At 43.3% G+C, this 18685-nt stretch overlaps 1 protein-coding gene across 2 annotated transcripts in view; it reads right to left on the bottom strand.

Annotated features, from left to right (window-relative positions):
- Positions 1-1396: 1396 nt before the first annotated feature.
- Positions 1397-18685, bottom strand: part of snap47 (synaptosome associated protein 47) — a 39292-nt gene continuing 22003 nt past the window's right edge. The window contains exon 5 of one of the 2 annotated variants that reach the window (XM_078215868.1): positions 1397-3093. In XM_078215868.1, coding sequence (XP_078071994.1) covers positions 3001-3093 — 93 coding nt within the window. In that variant the 3' untranslated portion in view covers positions 1397-3000. Of the gene's footprint in view, positions 3094-4583; positions 9700-18685 lie in introns of those variants that run through there. The other variant, XM_078215867.1, reaches the window with a different exon arrangement.

Below are 18685 nucleotides of genomic sequence, written 5' to 3'. Positions count from 1 at the left end.
GAGGTCATCATTGGTTCCTTTGCATGTGGATAAATTCGGAGAATCCTGGTTCCAACAATCCAACAATCTGATTTTCTTTCTGTAAGTTTGTGTCTATGCCTCTAAGCGATGGGATGGGGGTTGGGGGTTGGCAGGCTATAGTAGCATAGTGGTTTAATTAATAAGTCCAGAATAAAATTCTAGTCTCAGGAACGGTGATTACAAAACTACCAACAACAAAAAAATCCCATCTGATTCACAATTGAATGGCACGGTAGCACAGTGGTTAGCACTGCTGCTTCACAGCTCCAGGGACCTGGGTTCGATTCCCGGCTTGGGTCACTGACTGTGTGGAGTTTACACATTTTTCTCGTGTCTGCGTGGGTTTCCTCCGGGTGCTCCGGTTTCCTCCCACAGTCCAAAGATGTGCGGGTTAGGTTGATTGGCTATGCTAAACATTGCCCCAAGTGTCCTGAAATGCGGAGGTTAGAGGGATTAGTGGGCAAATATGTAGGAATATGGGGGTAGGGTCTGGGTGGGATTGTGGTCGGTGCAGACTCGATGGGCCGAATGGCCCCTTTCTGTACTGTAGGGTTTCTATGATTCTATGGCAATTGCCTTTAGGGGAAGAAATCTACACTCCTTATCCAGCCTGGCCTGTGTGAGAATCCAGAGCCACAGTAATGTGGTCGATTCTTATCTGTCCTCTGAAATAGCCGAGCAAGTTGCTTGAGATGGGCAACAATCAATGCTGGCCTTGCCCGTGACATTCATATCCCAAGCATGAATTAAGAAAAAACAAACAGTAATATCGCACATTACTTCAGTACATTTTCTGCTCCAAGTCATTTCAATTCCTGAATGGAATGAGCTGTTCCTTTCATAAAAACAAGGTTTTCTTTCACTCTCGCTCTAGGTTGGTGCATTTTGTGCTCATCAAGGTTAACATCGGGAAACACCACACTTTCCCATTTCACCCATAGAGTGTCAGGAGAAACCACTCCCTGGTCAAGTAGGAGGGCATATTGGAAGCTCTGTGATGGCTGTGGTTGAGAGAAATATAGGCTGCTGGTGTAATACAAACAACTGGGCATGCAGTGGGGATCACCAACTACCGCACAGGAAGGGGGCTGGAGCAGAGAGTATTCAGTTGGGGGCTGGTGGATGTGACCCACACTGAATTTTGGCCTGGGTCCTAGAAGTAGAATCAACATTTCTTTTCATTTGAAACTGGAAGATCAGATCATCTCGGGCAAGATGCCTAACTGCCCTTTGCCATTTTATATTTTTCTGAAGTTAAAGAGCCACGTTTATCAGCCCCGGGCTCAATTAATGGTCTGGGATATAAGCACATTTATTTTTAATTTTTCCCTTGCTCTGAAAGCATTAAGATATATTCCAGTTCTGGCAGTTTGTTAAATTGGTGCGTTTTAATATAATGTCCACCCATTTTGTTCCATAGGATTCTTGGTCATGGTTGTATTTAACACTGCACTCAGGGCAGATACCCATGATAGATCTTTTTCTCAGTGGAGAAAAGGCAGGGATGGGGATTGGAGACATGATTGAAGTCTCTATTACTGAACCTATTGTGAGCTGTTTAAAGTGTTGGCCGTAGTCAGGAGCAGTGCTGTAGCACAGTCTTGTTCCCAGAGGTTGAGAGTTCTGATCGCACTGTAGAATTTAATAAATCCAGTGATTTGTACACCAGCCTTCAACAAAATTCTAACTGGTTCACTTGTAGGTGGTGGTGTTTCCATGTGTCTGCTACCCTTGTCCTTCTGATTGGTAAGAACATGTCCCACATTAGTGAAATGCTTCAGGTTTCACACAAACTCCTTTTTAAGATAGAAATGATCAGGACCAGATCATAAAAGAGAGTCAGATAAGGAATTGCATATGTAACTAAAGAAAAAGATGTATAAAGGGCTTTAGGTAGAGTGGGGTGGCAAAACAGGTCTTTCAAAGAGCCAGCATGGGAAACAATGGGCTGAATAGCCATCTTCTGTGCCATGAGGTTTTATGATTCTATGAAGGAAGGCCAGAGAAACCTTAAAGTACTCCTTGTCAAAGTGCCCTCTGACATTACCTGGAAATGTATTCCATGTGCTGGTACGTCTGTTCCTGGCAGAAGTCCTACCTTGATACCAGTGGAGACATCCTCAAAGTTTGAAATACACGATATACTGCTCTCATTCCCCCTCATTCATTTTCTCTGCCAAATATGCACCCAGTTCTCTGTTGAAGTTGTTAACACTATCCACCTCCACCACTTCTTTGCATTCACCACCCTCTGTTTCAAGTCCAAACTGTATTTTCATTTTTGTTTGTGATCCAGGACAAGGGGGCACATTTTCAGAATAACCATTTAAGACTGAGGTGAGAAGTCCCTCTTCTCTCAGGAGGGTCATGAGTGTATGGAATTCTCCTCCCAGGCAAGTAGTGGAGGTTGGTTCATTGAATATATTCAAAATCGAGATGGACAGATTTTTGATTGACAAGGGAGTCAAAGGTTATGGGGGCAGGAGTTAAGGTCACAATTAGATTAGTCATGATCTTATTGAAATCATAGAATCCCTACAGAACAGAAGGAGGCCATTTTCCCCATCGAGTCTGCAACGACAACAATCCCACCCGGGCCCTATCCCCACAACTCCACATATTCACCCCGCCAATCCCTCTAACCTATGCATTCCGGGACACTAAAGGGGCAATTTAGCATTGCCAATCAATCTAACCCGCAGATCTTTGGACTGTGGGAGGAAACCGCAGACACGGGGGAATGTGCAAAGTCCACACAGACAGTGATCCAAGCGGGGAATTGAACCCAGGTCCCTGGAGCTGTGAGGCAGCAGTGCTAACCACTGTCTACCCCAACAAATATGAAGAAGCAGACTCATGGGGCTGAATGGATTACTTTAGCTCCAACTTCTGATGTTCTCATGTTGGAGTTTGTGCTCCCTTTGATGATTGAGGAATTAGGAATCAGTTTAACTCGAGCCCAGAGTCTTGTACATCTTGTTAAAATTTGCACCTTCTTTTCTTCAGCATAAACATACACAGTTTTCCTGCTTGTGGCATAATCTGAGATGAGTGGAGAGTAGATGTGTTGTCCTGGATGGGAAGAGAAAATGTGCAAACATAAGCTTTCTCCTTCTGGCAAGTGAATGTTAAAACTACATACAAAACACGCTCCCTCCCACGCTCCCCTCCTTTCACCACTCCTCAAGACTTTCCATGTTCTTTAAGCCAAATCTAACATTTATGCCAAGATCCTGAGCTTCAGGAATTTTTATCTGAGCTGGGAGTGATCTACCTATCGACTGCTTTAGCTCCGCCACAATGAATAAATATCCAAAGTTATAGTGGTCAGTCAGGTGACCTTTTCTGCCAAGGAAATTTCAGACAAACTGCATCCCACAGATGTATAGCTTCAGGGATCCTTTCTCCTGTCTCTAGAGCTCTCTGCTTGACTGTTCCTTGTGTACTGACCAGTCAGTGATTAAACACATTGCTCTTTATGATGCTGGGTCACACAGAACAGGCATATCCTAGGTTTCATCCTGGAAGAACTGCTCAGCTACATCAGACCTCAATGTCTCTGGCTGGGGGTGTAATAATCTCCCGAGCTTTTTGTCCTCCAATGATTCCTGCTGGAAAATGCTAGCATGTGGAGGTTAGACAATGCCAGGATCAGGGTTTAATGGCCCTCCCAACTTCACTGTACAGGCTTGGAGATAAGAAATGGTCACCTGACCAAGTATCAGAGGATGGCCAGCCCACCTAACAGAGTTAAGTCATGCAGCGGCTCTTCAATGTTAACGGTGTAGTGGTGATATTACTACCGACAAACTAGGAATAAGAGTAGGCCACTCGGCCCTTCGAGCCTGCTTCACTATTCAACAAGATAATGGCCAATTTGATTGTAAACTCAACTCCTGGTCTAGAAAACTTGATATGGGGACTAATAATCCACCAAATTTAAATTCCACGACTCTAGTTCGAGAATTTGCATTCAATTTGAAAGGAAGAAAAGCTGATATCTGTAAAAGTGATGACGAAGCTGTCAGGTTGTTGGAAAAACCTAACTGGTTCACTGACATCTTTTAGGGAAAGGAACTTGCCATCCTTACCCAGTCTGGCCTGTATGTGACTCTCGTCCCAAAATTTACTCACTGCTCTGAGATGGCCTAGGGAGCCGCTCATTGTATGACACTTTGACTCAGTGGTTCAAGCAGCCAGCCCATCACCACCTTCACACAGCAACTTCGGATGGGCAATAAATGTTAGCCATGCCAGCAATGAGAATAAATGATATTTCTTAAAACTCACTTCCTTACAAACAGAAACAGAGAATGAACCTGCTGGACCAAGGTTGAAGGAGAATGTCTGGGGCTTGCAGGGCAAGGCTCCGAGATTACCCTTGGGAGCATCCATTAAATCTTCCAACTATTTCTGTGTTCTCAAAACAGAGATGGAGTCAGCAGCCTTCCGCTGTGCCCTGTTGCTATGCCACCCAGAACACAACATAGGAGAACTGTGTAAACATGGGTAAAGCAGCCGTAACAGAGACATCTAAAAACGTCCAATTCAGCCTCTGTAATGTGGTTTGTAGATTTCAGTATTTATTGTACAAAGCAAACACGACACAGGCAGAGTGTACATTTCCATACAGCAAATCAGTAATACAGTACTGAAAGTAAGAGATTTAATAATGCCTGCTTCCCATTACAAACCTTTTTCCTAAACAGAGAGAGTCTGTAGACAATTACCTGAAACCACTTGAAATTTGACTCCCTCTATCGTTATAATCAACGGTTGATCTTAAAGACCACACAAACAAAAAAAAATTGACTACGTATATATTTCCATCTGAAAATCAGTGCTATAATTTGCAGAATGACCCTGTCTGGCAGGAATTCTGTTTCCTTCATTGGTCTGGCAGTACATTTCTCAGGAGCATCAAATATAAGTTAAGTCAGGGGTGTCCAAACTTTTATTTTTTTGTGGGCTGCATGGAGTCCTTTTGGGCCACACAATAAGAATTAATAAAATGTCGAATCCAAGGAATATGCATAAAATCAATCTCCCAGCAGCTAACACTCAGAAGAGGGATTTTAAAACATTTTATTTTGTAATTAACAAATGAAAATCTACCTCCACATTCTAGATAAATTACTGACCTAAGCGGCCTGAATTCGGTGTGCTGCCTCAGGATTGCAAGTGGCACAGTGCCAGATAGTCAGAGTCCTTGGAGCAGAGATGCGCAGCCAAAAGAGTTGGGTGCCATGGACCAGAGACTAGTGACTAGAAAGCCAGGGACCATGATGTGAAGATTTGTGGCCAGATAATCAGGGACCATGACATGGAGAATTGTGGCCAGATAACCAGGGACCATGGAATGGAGAATTGTGGCCAGATAATCAGGGACCATGGAGCTGAGAAATGTAACCAGACAGCCTGGGACTATGGGGCAGAGGGGAGTCATGGGCCAAATAATAGGGGGCTTTTGCGGCCAGTGATCGGGAATCAATAGGTTATAGTTTATACTATGAACGTGACCAAACTGACCATATTTTTACAATTCGAAATTTCAACAATGATATTCACAAGAATAAAAATGTGAACTGGGAGGAAACTTGCATAGGCGCCCCCGAACTCAAATATGTGGCCTCATTTCAAAGCAGGATTAATGGTGCTTCTCTTTTGACTGGTGAGACTCTAAATGAAAGGGGATTGGACAGCCTTTAACGGTTTCCTTGTGGCTGCTAGTTTACAATATGCTACCCACATACGCCGCTAAATTGGCAATCTCACTCACTAAGGCCACAGGGTGTGGGGATATTGAAACGTCACAGTTGCTGCAAGATGGAAGGGTTCTTTTAAAATTAGGAATAAGGCACTTTGTTGGGCAGTGGTGGAAGCTTTACATATAAACTCATATATACACAGGAAGGTCCACAGGCTGGACTGTTTGAGCATTACACTGCTCAAGCACGTTAAGAACTAAAAATAAAAATACGAAAGAGAGACAGTGCGATATGAATTTAAGAAGTTTGAGAAAAGTTTTCCACTCCCTTATTGTTGCAACTGAACATGTTGCTCAACAAGCGACAAACATAATAGACAAAATTGAGACATGGCTGATTCCTGGAGTTAGAAACAGGACCTATGAAGAATGAGATATGCTGCACCTTCGCTCTTGAAGATATGTGGCTCTGAGCGAACATGATATATCCCATATATAATAGGAAAGAGAGTAAGCTTGGAAGAATAATTTCACACAGATTGGGTTGCAGGACAAGGCAGCAGTGTCAGCTTTGTGAACAAAACTTTAGATCTGATACCGGGACATTTTTTTTTAAACAACAGAGGTTGTAATGGGTTATCTGGGAAATTGTTAGGGCCAGGACATAAAATCCATGATACACTGCCAGATGCTTTAATGAAAAGATGATTAGGTCAGTATTTATGAAGGCTGAGATCAATGGGGAAATAAGGTGCTATATCAAGTGAATAAAGTGCTGTCGAAGCCCAATTGATCTTGAAAGTGACCCATGTATGTCAGTGGCACTATCAGTAGTAAACACCTGAAATAACGGCACTGAAATATTGGAAGTTAAGGACTTGCATTGGAATCCAATAGTAGCAGGAGACTGGGAACAATTGCCAGCAGCAACTTTCCAATGCATTTTGCAGAGTTGAAAAGCATAACCTCAGTGTAAATGTCCTGCTGCTCCAGGGAGAGAAGAAAACTACAAGCTCTGCCAGGATCACACCAATGTCCACATTAGCAACAAAACTTATGACTTTAGTGCCATCTAACCTAACCTGAACCTCGTAGACATTTGGAGCTCCCCTCTGTATCCATTATCTCTCTGTAGCTGCTCCCTGCCTTTAGTCATATCAAACAGTGCCCAAGAATGCAGGTTTACGGGGCTTCAACCATTTCAGTCATAATCTGCAGTTTTTCGAGTCCTTCTTCTCTCACGGCTTTTTGTGTGGCGGATAAGACCAGTATGAGCAATTGACCCTCACTCCAAGCCTAACTCCCCACAATCATCCATGATCAAACTCAACACATGGATAAGCAAGACTCAATTTCAATTATTCCATCTTCCAATTTGGAAGGGAAGAGGGAGCCGTCAATCTCCATTCAAAGCCAATCAGAAAGGAAGAATATCAAGTGCAGCACACTCGAATCCCTGTAAACAATTCCAATACAACAGCCTAAAATTAAGCATTTCTATCTACTGAACACTTCTGACATATCCTAGTATATTGTGATTCCTAACAAGCAGTCAGTTAAGAAAATACATTTTAAAGCTAAATCTAAATCATGTCAGTGTATATACAGCCTCTCAGCATTGAAAATGATACTTGCTAAAATCCAAGTGGACTTTATCAAAGACTATGATGATGTACCCATCACTGTTGGTTTTACTATTTTTTCCTTTATATCTCCAAAGCAAAGCTATATGCACTCAAAGTGGTAGCAAATACCCATGCACAAAGTATTATCAAGGAGAGTTATCAAAAGGATAATATATTAACTAGCATTACATTATATCGGAGTGTGTACATTATGCTTACAATTTCATCAGTAAATCCTCTATGTATTGACAACCTCGTAAAGCTTTTTTGAGGCCATGCACCATCCTAATGTATGCATTTGCAGCTACTGATTGGTGAGACTAGGCAGCAAATTAACCCTATAAAGAGATATTTCAAATAGAGGAAATTCCCAAAAACATTTGACCAAAATTCAGGTTCAATGCTATCGAATACACCCAAGCTGCCTTGGTAAGACTGTTATTGATGCAGTATTAATATTCTGGCACTAGATATCACTAACATGCCAAGTCAATACTGCAGTGCTTATTTAGCGTATTGGCACCCAATACACTATATGCTTGAAGCAATACATTTTAAACTTAGTGATGCACTCAATTCTTCATATTAAATTACTTATCTACTACTGTTGCCAGTGGCAGTGGTAAAGCTGTAATCATTACTACGACACCCTTGTGCTACACACCTCAAAACTCTCATAGCAGGCACATCCCAAGTTTCAAAAGGATACAAGCGATCATTTTATTTTTGGTTCTCTTTCCCCCCACCTCCCATAGTTCAAGTACGTAGTATGACCATGCACAGACCATTTATTGAAATCCTAGACGCATTATGCTCACAGACTAGAGATATTTTGGGAGGGGTAAGCATCATTAATGGCATTGACTTTTTGCTGTCTATAATCCATTGGTGGTAGGCTGCTGAGATTGGGTAAGGTTGCCTTGTTCGATTTTCTTGGAGTGTGACAGCATATACATTAGGCACAGACATGCCCAAACTGCAACTGGCAGGATGGCCAACAAATGGAACTCACCATATATTAGTGCTATCATTCTTTCACACAAATTGCGTCGGTTACGACTGACTTAAATAAGATCCTCTGCCAATACAGTCAGATTTTAAATCTGGTTACTACTGTCTTTCCCTCTTGAATACACTTCTCATTATCCTGGCCTTGATCCTTCGCAATCCTAGCTTCGCCACTGCGCATGCAGCAATGACCAAAGTTTTCAAATCTCTCCTCCCTAGATCCCCCCAAACGTGGGCTTGCTGCAGTCCTAATGATGGCTCAATTGAACTTACCATCCGAAGCACAAGATAGAAGGAAAATGTAGGAAATCTGAGGTTAAAAGCACTTCTATCAGAATCTTAAAAGACAAACATTCTGGGTGATGTGTCTCACACCAGGAAAATTACCCTTTAACAAACTGCTTGACCAACTATGCATTACTGGCACTCTCCATTGATCTCTGGTGGATGGAACTCACCAGGAAAAGCCTGAGGAAGAAGCAACGATACAGCATGTGGCAGTACAATTTGTCCAAGCTTCGAGCTGTAAGAGCGCAATTAACAACTTTGCATGACTTTCCCTGCATGCTAAAGCTATGCCGTGTCAGCTGTAAATTCACAAGCAAACAGGAAAGGCATTCTCCACACAAGAGTAAACTGGCTCAGGGGCACTTGTATCTCTATTCCCTAAATTAAAGCCCATATTATTGCACTAATAAAGTTTCTACATTCAATTATGTTTTTAAAACAAGCTATGTTTTACAGATTGCAAATCAGAACAGCATCCAAATTTTGAAAGTTTCTTGCAAGCTTGCCTATCATTAGCTAGATGTTTAGAATTTTAAAACGAAATGAACATTAGATTCTAAGACAGTTGCCATGGAAATGGTCTCTGATTGACAAGGGCATTTTCCTGGCTCCTCTATGGATGTTGACAAGTTAGTGGTGAGGCCTTTCAAAGGTCAGGACAACAGAACTGCGGACTGGCCACAGGTTGTTGCAACAATTTGTATGAAGTCTGTCAACTGTCCCATGCCAAGTCCAGACAAATATGTCTTTCTCTTCAAACTTTAAGGAATGGGCGAACCCGATTCACTGCCATATCTGAGCCACTGTTGTTCCAGTTGTTTGAAGCATTCTCTCCAAATGCTGATGAAGAGCGAGCCGCACTGAATATGACCCGAGCACTGCAGTATTTGGTCAGCTCATGTCCTACAGGAGTTTCCGCATTCGCCTGTGACTCGTGTTTATCCGGGATGTCGCCTGGTCCGTGGAGGAACCGATGACGTCCAGCACTTCGTCCTGACGTTCCAGCTCAGCCTCGGTGTCCAGCGCAATACTCTTCAGCTTCCGCAGGATCTAAAATGAAAGCAGGATGCAAGTGAGTTGTTCCTGGCATGCACCACCGACAGATTCAAGTTATGTACAGTGTCACCTGGCATGGGTTGCTCCCTTTCATTCCCTTCACACCTCACAAGAACCAGCAGCTTAGTTCATAGAAGCCCTACATTGCAGAAGGAGGCCACTTGGCCCATCGAGTCTGCACGGACCACAATCCCACCCTTAGTTCAATGCACTTCACGGGAGAACTGCGTGAGTTTGGGGGAGGGTAACAAAAATTACAGTTGAAAAGATGAGAATGCAAGATGTTTTTGGACATTGGGGAAGAAAGGCAGACAAGTCTAGGAAGAGAATTCTAGAACGCAGGACCATGATGTTTGGGTGAAAGAGAGAGAAAATGCTTCAGATTGAGAAATGCAGTGTACACAAGCTGGAACATGGACCTGAAGCCAGCCCCACATGAGCTGTACAGTGCATTTTCTCAACATTTGCGACATTCCTACAGGATATCACAGTCAGACGCAAAAACTGTATAATTCCAGATAGGTGAAGAAACTGTTCACTTTTCCTACAATACTGGAATTCCCAGAGACTAAAGCTGGCATGTTCAACAACAACTTGCATTTATCTGACATAAAACCATGAGGAGACACTCTACACAAATTAGCCAGCCAAAAATGGATTCTAAAGCAAAGAAGGTGATAGGAGGATGAGTGAACGAGATGGGATTTAAGAATCGAGTTGTGTTGTGATACTCTCCACTGTTTATTTATGCTCCCTTGGATGAGGTCCTAGAGAATTTCTGACACCCCAAGATTATACCACAGTAAGAAGGATTACTTTCAGAAGTGGTAGAAAGTTGTCTAATAAATCAATGTCTCATATAAAAGGAGAAAGTGCTGGAAAAACTCAGCAGATCTGGCAGCATCTGTGGAGAGAGAAGCAAAGTTGACGTTTTGAGTCCTTTTGACTCTTCTTCTCAATACTGGTTCACCTTCAATGGTTTTGGCAGTCTGAGTCATTTGTTCTGGAGCTGCTTTTCTCAATTACACTTTTCATTATTATAGTGAACACAAAGAGGTTACTGATTGAAATGGTGTTTGCTATGGAACTGTGCATGTTGGGAGCTTTTAAATTCCATTGGGGATTGCTTCAGTTATCAGTTTCCAAGCAAGCACGAGCTTTTGTACAAAAATAGGACACATGGGGCCAGATCTTTGCAGAGTTGAGAAGACTCTGCAAACCTTTAAAAATGGTGGGTAGGAACTGGCAAAAATCTCATGACTTGGGGCCTTTTTTACTGAGGCAGGCCCAGCTAGTTAGTAAACTCCTGACTCAAACTACCCACCTGGGAACCAAAATCCAGACCATGGGTATGGTTTCTTTGCTGGTTGTTTTCCAAATAAACACCTGCATTACAAAACTACAATAGCATCACATTACAATAATTTGGGTTTAGATCCAAAATTTGTCGATAAGGAGAAGAAATCAATTCCAGATTGAATACAATAATTTGGTATCCAGTTTCATAACTGTACTGCAGGCATTGCTTGCTTTCTGCAACAATGCAAAACACCTGGAGTCAAGCCAGCATTTTATAACTTCAATGTCATGACTAGGATTTCAGTAAAATGCAGGGTGTTGATGTTTTTATACTCTGTCCACTTAAACCGCGCACAGTATAATTATAAATTGTCTCGTCAAACTTCAGCTGTGTCCTAATTGTAATCAAATGGATTTGGAGTGGAGAAAATATGACCTGTGATAGCAACAACCCGCAAACTGTGATTAGCTGAATGCCTACTTCAAATGTTTTCGGTAGCACTGGCCAGGGCACTGGGAGTATTCCCTGCAGGATAGCTTTTGAATATCTAACTCAACCACTTGGACAGGCAGGTAGGACCATCACCTCCAAAGGATAGCATTCCTTTAGTACTCCACTGCCTCTGAATCAGAACATGCAAGAGTTTAATCCTCACTGCAAGATGTGACGTCAAGACTGACACTAGGCAGTGCTGCACTGATAGAGGTGCCATCTATCACGCAAGGTATAGAGCTCCTTAGCTGACTGATCCACTGGTTCAACAAGATGCTAAAAGATCCCACACAGTCGAAGAAAATGAGATGGTTTCCCAAAATCCAGGCCAACATTCCTGTATAAACCAATGCCATGACATATACTGGTCTGCTAGTTGTTCACTTTGCTGTTTATGGAAGTTCCTGTTCTTGGTAATCGCTGTCACATTTGCTTTCATAAGTCACTAAACCTCAAAGTAATTCGAAGTAAGTCAAGTACTCAGATTTCTGAGAAACAAAATCATAGAAATTTACAGAACAAGAGGCTATTTGGCCAATCATGCTTATGCTGACTCTTTGCTAGCACAATGAAAAACTAATCCACTGCCCTGCTCTCTTCCTCGGTTTCAAATATTTGTTCTTTTCCAATAAAAGATGCAGTGCTTCAAGAACATCATGTCCAAAAAGTGTTCTTATCTATTCTGCTTCATTAACAATGGCAATATTAAATTCATGACCCTTCATTACTGTCTTCCCCCAAACATTCCCAATTCACCATATCAAAGTCTTTCAGAATTTAAAAACATTTATTCCATTTCCTCCTAGCTTTATTTGCCCCAATTAATTAATGTGGTAAAGCACTTGAGGGAATCTATATTTTTGCCTGTGTAAGTTAGCACCTATGTGGGTGATCTTTGGTTGACTGGAGATTGTGGCATTTACCAAGGGTTGACATTCAAGGGGCAGAACCTGTTGGGAGATATTAGCTCGTTACACTGATCAGTTCAAGGGAGGGTCAGAGGGAGCAGCAGTCCATGGTGAGCAGTAGCTGCTCAGATAAGCCCAGAGCTGGAGGAGGTAGAAGAAGATTACTAGCTTCATGCTGCTGGGAAGATAAGAGAAGCCCAACCCAGTGAAGCTGAATTGAACAGTAGCCTTTGACTTGTGGAGCTGGGAGTTGGGGAAAAGCAAAGTCTATGAGCAGTGAGGTTCTGCCCAGATGAGCTAGATTGTTGGAATCATGCCAGCAACTAGATGCTGGGTTGCAGCCCTATGAACCTATTGGGATGCATTCTTGGGAGAAGAGACTGCGCAACTGGAAGGCGAGCAATCTTTGGAGCCTTTAGAGCAGCTTTTGGGGGAAATTGGAAGCTAGATCTTTCATAGATTCATAGAATCCCTACAGTGCAGGAGGAGGCCATTTGGCCCATCGAGCCTGCACCAACAATCCCACCCAGATCCTATCCCCATAATGTCATGTATTTACCCTGCTAATCCCCCTGACACTAAGGGGTCAATTTTACCATCCCGCACGCCACGGGAATCGTAGCAGGTGAGAGGAGGACCATGGAAATGTCCGTTGACCCCAGGCAGGATTTTCTGGTTTTGCGGCGTGCGAGGCCGGAAAATCCTTCCCCAAGTGTCAATTTAGCAGGGCCAATCTGCCGATACCGCATATCTTTGGGGTGTGGGAGGAAACCGGAGCACCCGGAGGAAACCCACGCAGGCACGGAGAGAAAGTGCAAACTCCACACAGTCACCTGAAGCTGGAATTGAAACTGCGTCCCTGGTGCTGTGAGGCAGCAGTGCCAACCACTGTGCCACCTATAAGAGAGGCGCTAAAGTCCCTCAGGAGGAAGACAGTTATAAAGAATTTTTGGGTGGCTTGCCGAGAAAAATCAGCGACCTGCATCAGTTATAACTGCCATTTAGTGTGCAGTTTGTAATGTGCTCGGCCAGAGTTTGCCTGTTAATTCATGTTTACCTCATGTTAATTCAGGATGTTAGCATACAAGACCATAAGAAATATGAACAGGAGTAGGCCGCTTGGCCCCTCAAGCCTGCTCCGCCATTCAATAGGATCATTTGATGGATAGTGTTGACTGTTTGCTTTGCTGACTTCTGTATTTTAAAAGTTCTCCCGTTTATTGAAAAGTGTGGAATCATGTGACTTTATTCTCTCACTAAGTAACTGACATTTCTAATTTTATCTACTTTAAAACAAAAGTTATGGTCTCTAAAAGATTGTAACAAATTTGGAGGTCACATCCAAGACGGTAACAAACCTTCAGGAGTTATAACATTCCTCATTAATGTATATTGTTTGGATCTGTTCTGAGAGTGTGGCCTTAGTGAAGGACCTTTTAAAATCTTTATTGCAATTGTTGATTCTGATTGCTCCAGTGACCGATGCTGGAGTGGATGGAATCAGGAACATGATATAATACCCTCTTTGGTAGAAAGGTCTGTCAACATTCACGGGGCAGAATTCTCCCAAAAAAATTTCTAGTGTTGAATTTGCGGGAAAACTGTGGTAATTCATGCTGTTTTTTTTCAGACTAGAGTTCAGACTAGAATCTCCCACACTCTGTGCACTGCAGAGGCCACCAGTGTGAATCATATTAGATTTCAGGGGGCAGGGCCTATTCCCACCCAGGAACCAGCAGGCCTCTGCACTCAAAGATCAGCGCCCCCACTCTCTGGGTGTGTGTACGGTTATTGGTCACTTAGGTTATCAGCAGTCTGTAGAAATGTGCTCCAGTTGGCACTTGGCATCTTCAGACAAACTAGTGCCTCACTACTGTAGGGTTGTGTGGCCTGTATTTAGCAATGGTAAAACAGAAAGTTGTACACATCAATGCTGGCACACTTAAAACTACCGAATTGTGCTGTTGTGGAACGCACTGTACTACGGCTCATCAGCACACGAATGGGAGGACGAGATGGGTGAAAGCAAATTTGTCTCAAACACTCTGTCAGTGAGCACTTGCTGCTGCCACCAATGTTAACCTGACCTGTGTATACAACGGCCACCAAGGGTTTCAAAACAGGTGACAGACATTGACACCTTTTGGAGGGAAGGAGAGACAAAAAGGAGGGCGTACACACAAAAGGCAAGAAGCAGCAGGTACAACAGCATTAAAGGAAATCATTTGGTTCATCATGTCTGTGCCTGCTCTTTGAAAGAGCAATCCAAGTGGTCCGACTCTCCTTGCATTTCCACTGCACTGCAAATTGCAACCAATTGCCTTTTGAAAGTCCTTCTTGTATTTGCTTCTACACCGTGTCAGTGCGTCTCAGATCACAACATCAGGATGTGTAAAAGAAAAGCCTATCACCACTGGTTCTCCTGTTAATTATCATAAACATGTGGGCCATCGAAGGGCGGAGCACACTGACAAATCGCACGAGAGCCGAGAAACCAGGATCACACCCGATTTCTCAGCTCTCGCGATGTTACCGGAATTCTCTCCGACGAAGAAAACACATGCAGTGCAGTGGAAATGGAAGGAACAGGGAACATTCTTGTTGGCCCTGCCAGCCTGGCACCTGGGCAATGCTCTCAGGGCACAGTGCCAGGGCAGGGCCTATGGGAGACAGGACCTGAAGAAGCGGCCGATGGGAGGGGCCCGCTACCACTCTAACACGATTGGATTTCAGGCGGTGTGGGGCTCGCGATCAGGGGGAGAGTTTGTGAGGCTGTCTGCAACAGCAGGGGCCTGACAACTCTCACTTTGTCCGTCAGACCCGTGCTGTTGAAATTGCACATGTGCAGCATTAGAGGTCTGCGCATGCACAATAGCTCCCTCTGCAGGCTGGCTGGCGAATTAAGCCCAGCCCACTGCCTGCAGCCGCCAAAACAGTCTAGTCCATATTTTCAATGACCAAGTACATAAATTTGGGTGTGAAAACTCGCCCCAAAAAAATGGATCAGGAACTCTCTCATTTTCACGCTAGCTGGACAGACATTTAGAATCAATCTCATAAACTTTCGGCCCATGTTCTCTGGTTATCTATGCACAGGGGAAAAAAAAACACTTATTACAGGGAAAAAAAAGTCTATTTGCAACTCGACTATCTCCTCCTGCATCCTTTCCCCTTTAATCTGAGTAGTATGTCTTTTGAAGTACCAATCAACCTAACCCACACATCTTTGGACTGTGGGAGGAAACCGGAGCACCCGGAGGAAACCCATGGAGACATGGAGAGAGCACGCAAACTCCACACAGACAATCACCCAAGGCTAAAACTGAACCTGGGTCCCTGGCATTGAGAGGCAACAGTGCTAACCACTGCACCACCGTGCCACCCACTCCTACAAGCTCTTTCGATTTGCGGTGAGCTACACCACAGGAAACCCAGCATCTTTGAAATGCAGCAACAGCAGTGAATGGGAATACTCCAATCAAGCTGGTCATTAAATCTATATTTTTACATAAAATCTGAACCCCAGTGCCAGTCTCCTCATCAGCTCTGTACACGTATTACGCAGCTGTGCTGTTTTGATCATTTTACCTCCAGTATCCTGTTCTTTTTACATGTTGTTGCTTACTGGCTTATTAAGTACTGAATCAAAGATCTCAGCCTCTCCAGTCAGTGACTGACATGGATATTAACGCTGTTTCAGTGCTTTCCATCTACTCCTTTCAGTATATAACCAGTTTAAACAAAAATGATACTTGTATGAAACATTTAATTGTTCATTCACAAGTTTTACAGAAGATGGTGAAGTGTGTCTTTTTAATTCTCTGTGATCTTTAGGCTGGTTTTACAGATTTGTCTCAGTTAAATACATGACTCCAATTTTAAGTAGAGGTGAAGAGTGCAGCTCAGCATAATCAGGTCTGGCTGTATCTGATGATTCTGCAAACATGAACGTGTAATCCTTCAGTTGTTCCGCAAGAGGAAACATTTACTGCAGCCAATCTCATATTAATAAAGTGTAGTGTTTCAGCAGGTCTGCTTACAGAATGTATTTGGAGCCCCCTTGTGTCAGCTCTTACCGATTACCTCTCCACAGAGACAGACGTACTTCAGTGGTAAGAGCGGGAGACATGGCTCAAAATGGACAAGAAAGAGCTGCTCAGAAAGAATTAACTTGCCTAAATGAAGCACCTTTCACCATCTCAAAGCACTTCACAGCAAATTCTGTATAGTCACAGTTGTAATGTCGGGAAACACACAACCCCTGCAGCCAGTTTACACGCAGCAAGGTGCCAGAAACGGCAATGAAATAAATCCATAGATAATCAATTCGCTTCTTTTTCTTTAAAAAAAAGGGGTGTTGGTTGAAATGTTTGCTAGGGACATGAAGAACAATACAAACTCTTATAGAAGCTTATAGCATAGGAGGAGGCCATTCAGTCCTTTGAGACTGTGCCAGCTCTTTATAAGTACTATCTAATTATTTGCACTCCCTGGTTCTTCTTTGACTGATATCATGGAATCTATTGTGTCCTCCTGAGGGGGCAGATAATGGCCGGAATTTTACCAGCATGCCCGCCCCGTTTCCGGAGGCGGACGAGGCTCGGAGAAGAACGGCATTCTCTGTTGGTCTCGGGCGGGATCATACAAAACTCGGGCGGACGTGCCGGTAAAATTCCGCACAATGTCTCTTTGATCTTTATACCCAACGGCCTTTTGTTAAAAAAATCACTTTCTGCTAGAACAAGAGTTACTGTACCTGTGATTTGACAAAACACTCAAATCTTAGTAACAGAACGTCATCTATGACTCACTGGTAACTCTTGCATCCAAATCAAAAAGTCGTAGGTTCAAGACCCACTCCAGAGACTTGAGCAGATCATTTGGAGTGACACTTAGAGCAATGCTGACAGAATACTGAAATGTTAAACTGGGTGCAGCTGACAGCTCCATGATGGTATTGGGAAATCTTGGCCAATATTTTTCCCACAACTAACCTCATTAAAAACGTTAATTTTGTTGCTGCTTGTGAGAACCTTGTTGGACACCAATTGTTTTCTGCCTTTTCTTATATTACAACAATGACTACATTTCAAAAGTCTTCATTGGCTATAAAATGCTTTGGACATGTTGAGGTCGTGAAAAGATGCAAATTTTCTCTCTCTTCACTGAAGGAACAAGACACACAGGATAGTTATAGAGATTCAAACTGGTATCAGGTGTTAATTTGGTGCAGCAGTAATAGTTAAACTGAGTTCACAGATAGCAATGAGCGTGGCAGCAGGAGACTACTCTCACAGCATAGTGCATGACAAAGGTACCATCCAGACTCTCCGATGAGGCATTGTCACTGGAAATGGTACGAGAAGACAGTTCATACATTAGAAGGAGTCAGTGTCTTCAGGAGAAAAGTCAGATCACCACAAACTAGCCAGTGTCAAAAAAAATCATTGTCAATGGGACGCAAGTTTGTACAAAACAAAAAACTAAGCATGATGCCAAAACACAGCCTCAGCGGCACAGTGGTTAGCACTGCTGCCTCACAGCACCAGGGACCCGGGTTCGATTCCCAGCTTGGGTCACTGTCTGTGCGGAGTCTGCACCTTCTCCCCATGTCTGCATAGGTTTCCTCCGGGTGCTCCGGTTCCCTCCCACAGTCTGAAAGACGTGCTGGTTAGGGGTATTGACCATGTTAAATTCTCCCTTAGCGTACCCGAACAGGCGCTGGATTGTGGCGACTAGGGGATTTTTACAGTAACTTCATTGCAGTGTTAATGTAAGCCTATTGGTGGCACTCAAATAAACAATAAAAATAATAAATAATAAGAACAGCAGCAGGTGTGGAATGAAGAGAGGGAACACATGTTCAAGAGGGAAAAGCGAAGAGACAAGACAAAGAGCTCACGTACCCCCTAAAGCCATGTTTGAAATTCTGCAAGGAGAGTCCTGTATGAGAAAGGAAGCATACATGAAAGGAAGAGAGAACCAAATAGGGTGACAAGTTGATAATAAATTGGTCATTCACCTCCTTGTTTGTGAGATGCAGCTGCAACACAGTTGCTGTATTTGCCTCCACAACAGGTCACTGCCAGGAAGAATGTTTTTTTAATTCAGTTCATGGGATGTGAGAGTCATTGGCTAGGCCAGCATATTGCTCGTCCCTAATTGCCCACGAGGTGGTGTGGTGAGCTTCCTTCTTAAATCGCTGCAGTCCATATGGTGGAGGTACAGCCACAGTGCTGTTAGCGAGGAAGATCCAGGATTTCACCCAGCGCGGTGAAGG

The sequence above is a fragment of the Mustelus asterias genome, chromosome 7 (assembly GCF_964213995.1).
Source record: "Mustelus asterias chromosome 7, sMusAst1.hap1.1, whole genome shotgun sequence".
NCBI classification, from domain to species: domain Eukaryota; kingdom Metazoa; phylum Chordata; class Chondrichthyes; order Carcharhiniformes; family Triakidae; genus Mustelus; species Mustelus asterias.
Note: the sequence above shows the minus strand (reverse complement) of the source record. Positions and strands in the feature narration are given on the sequence as shown.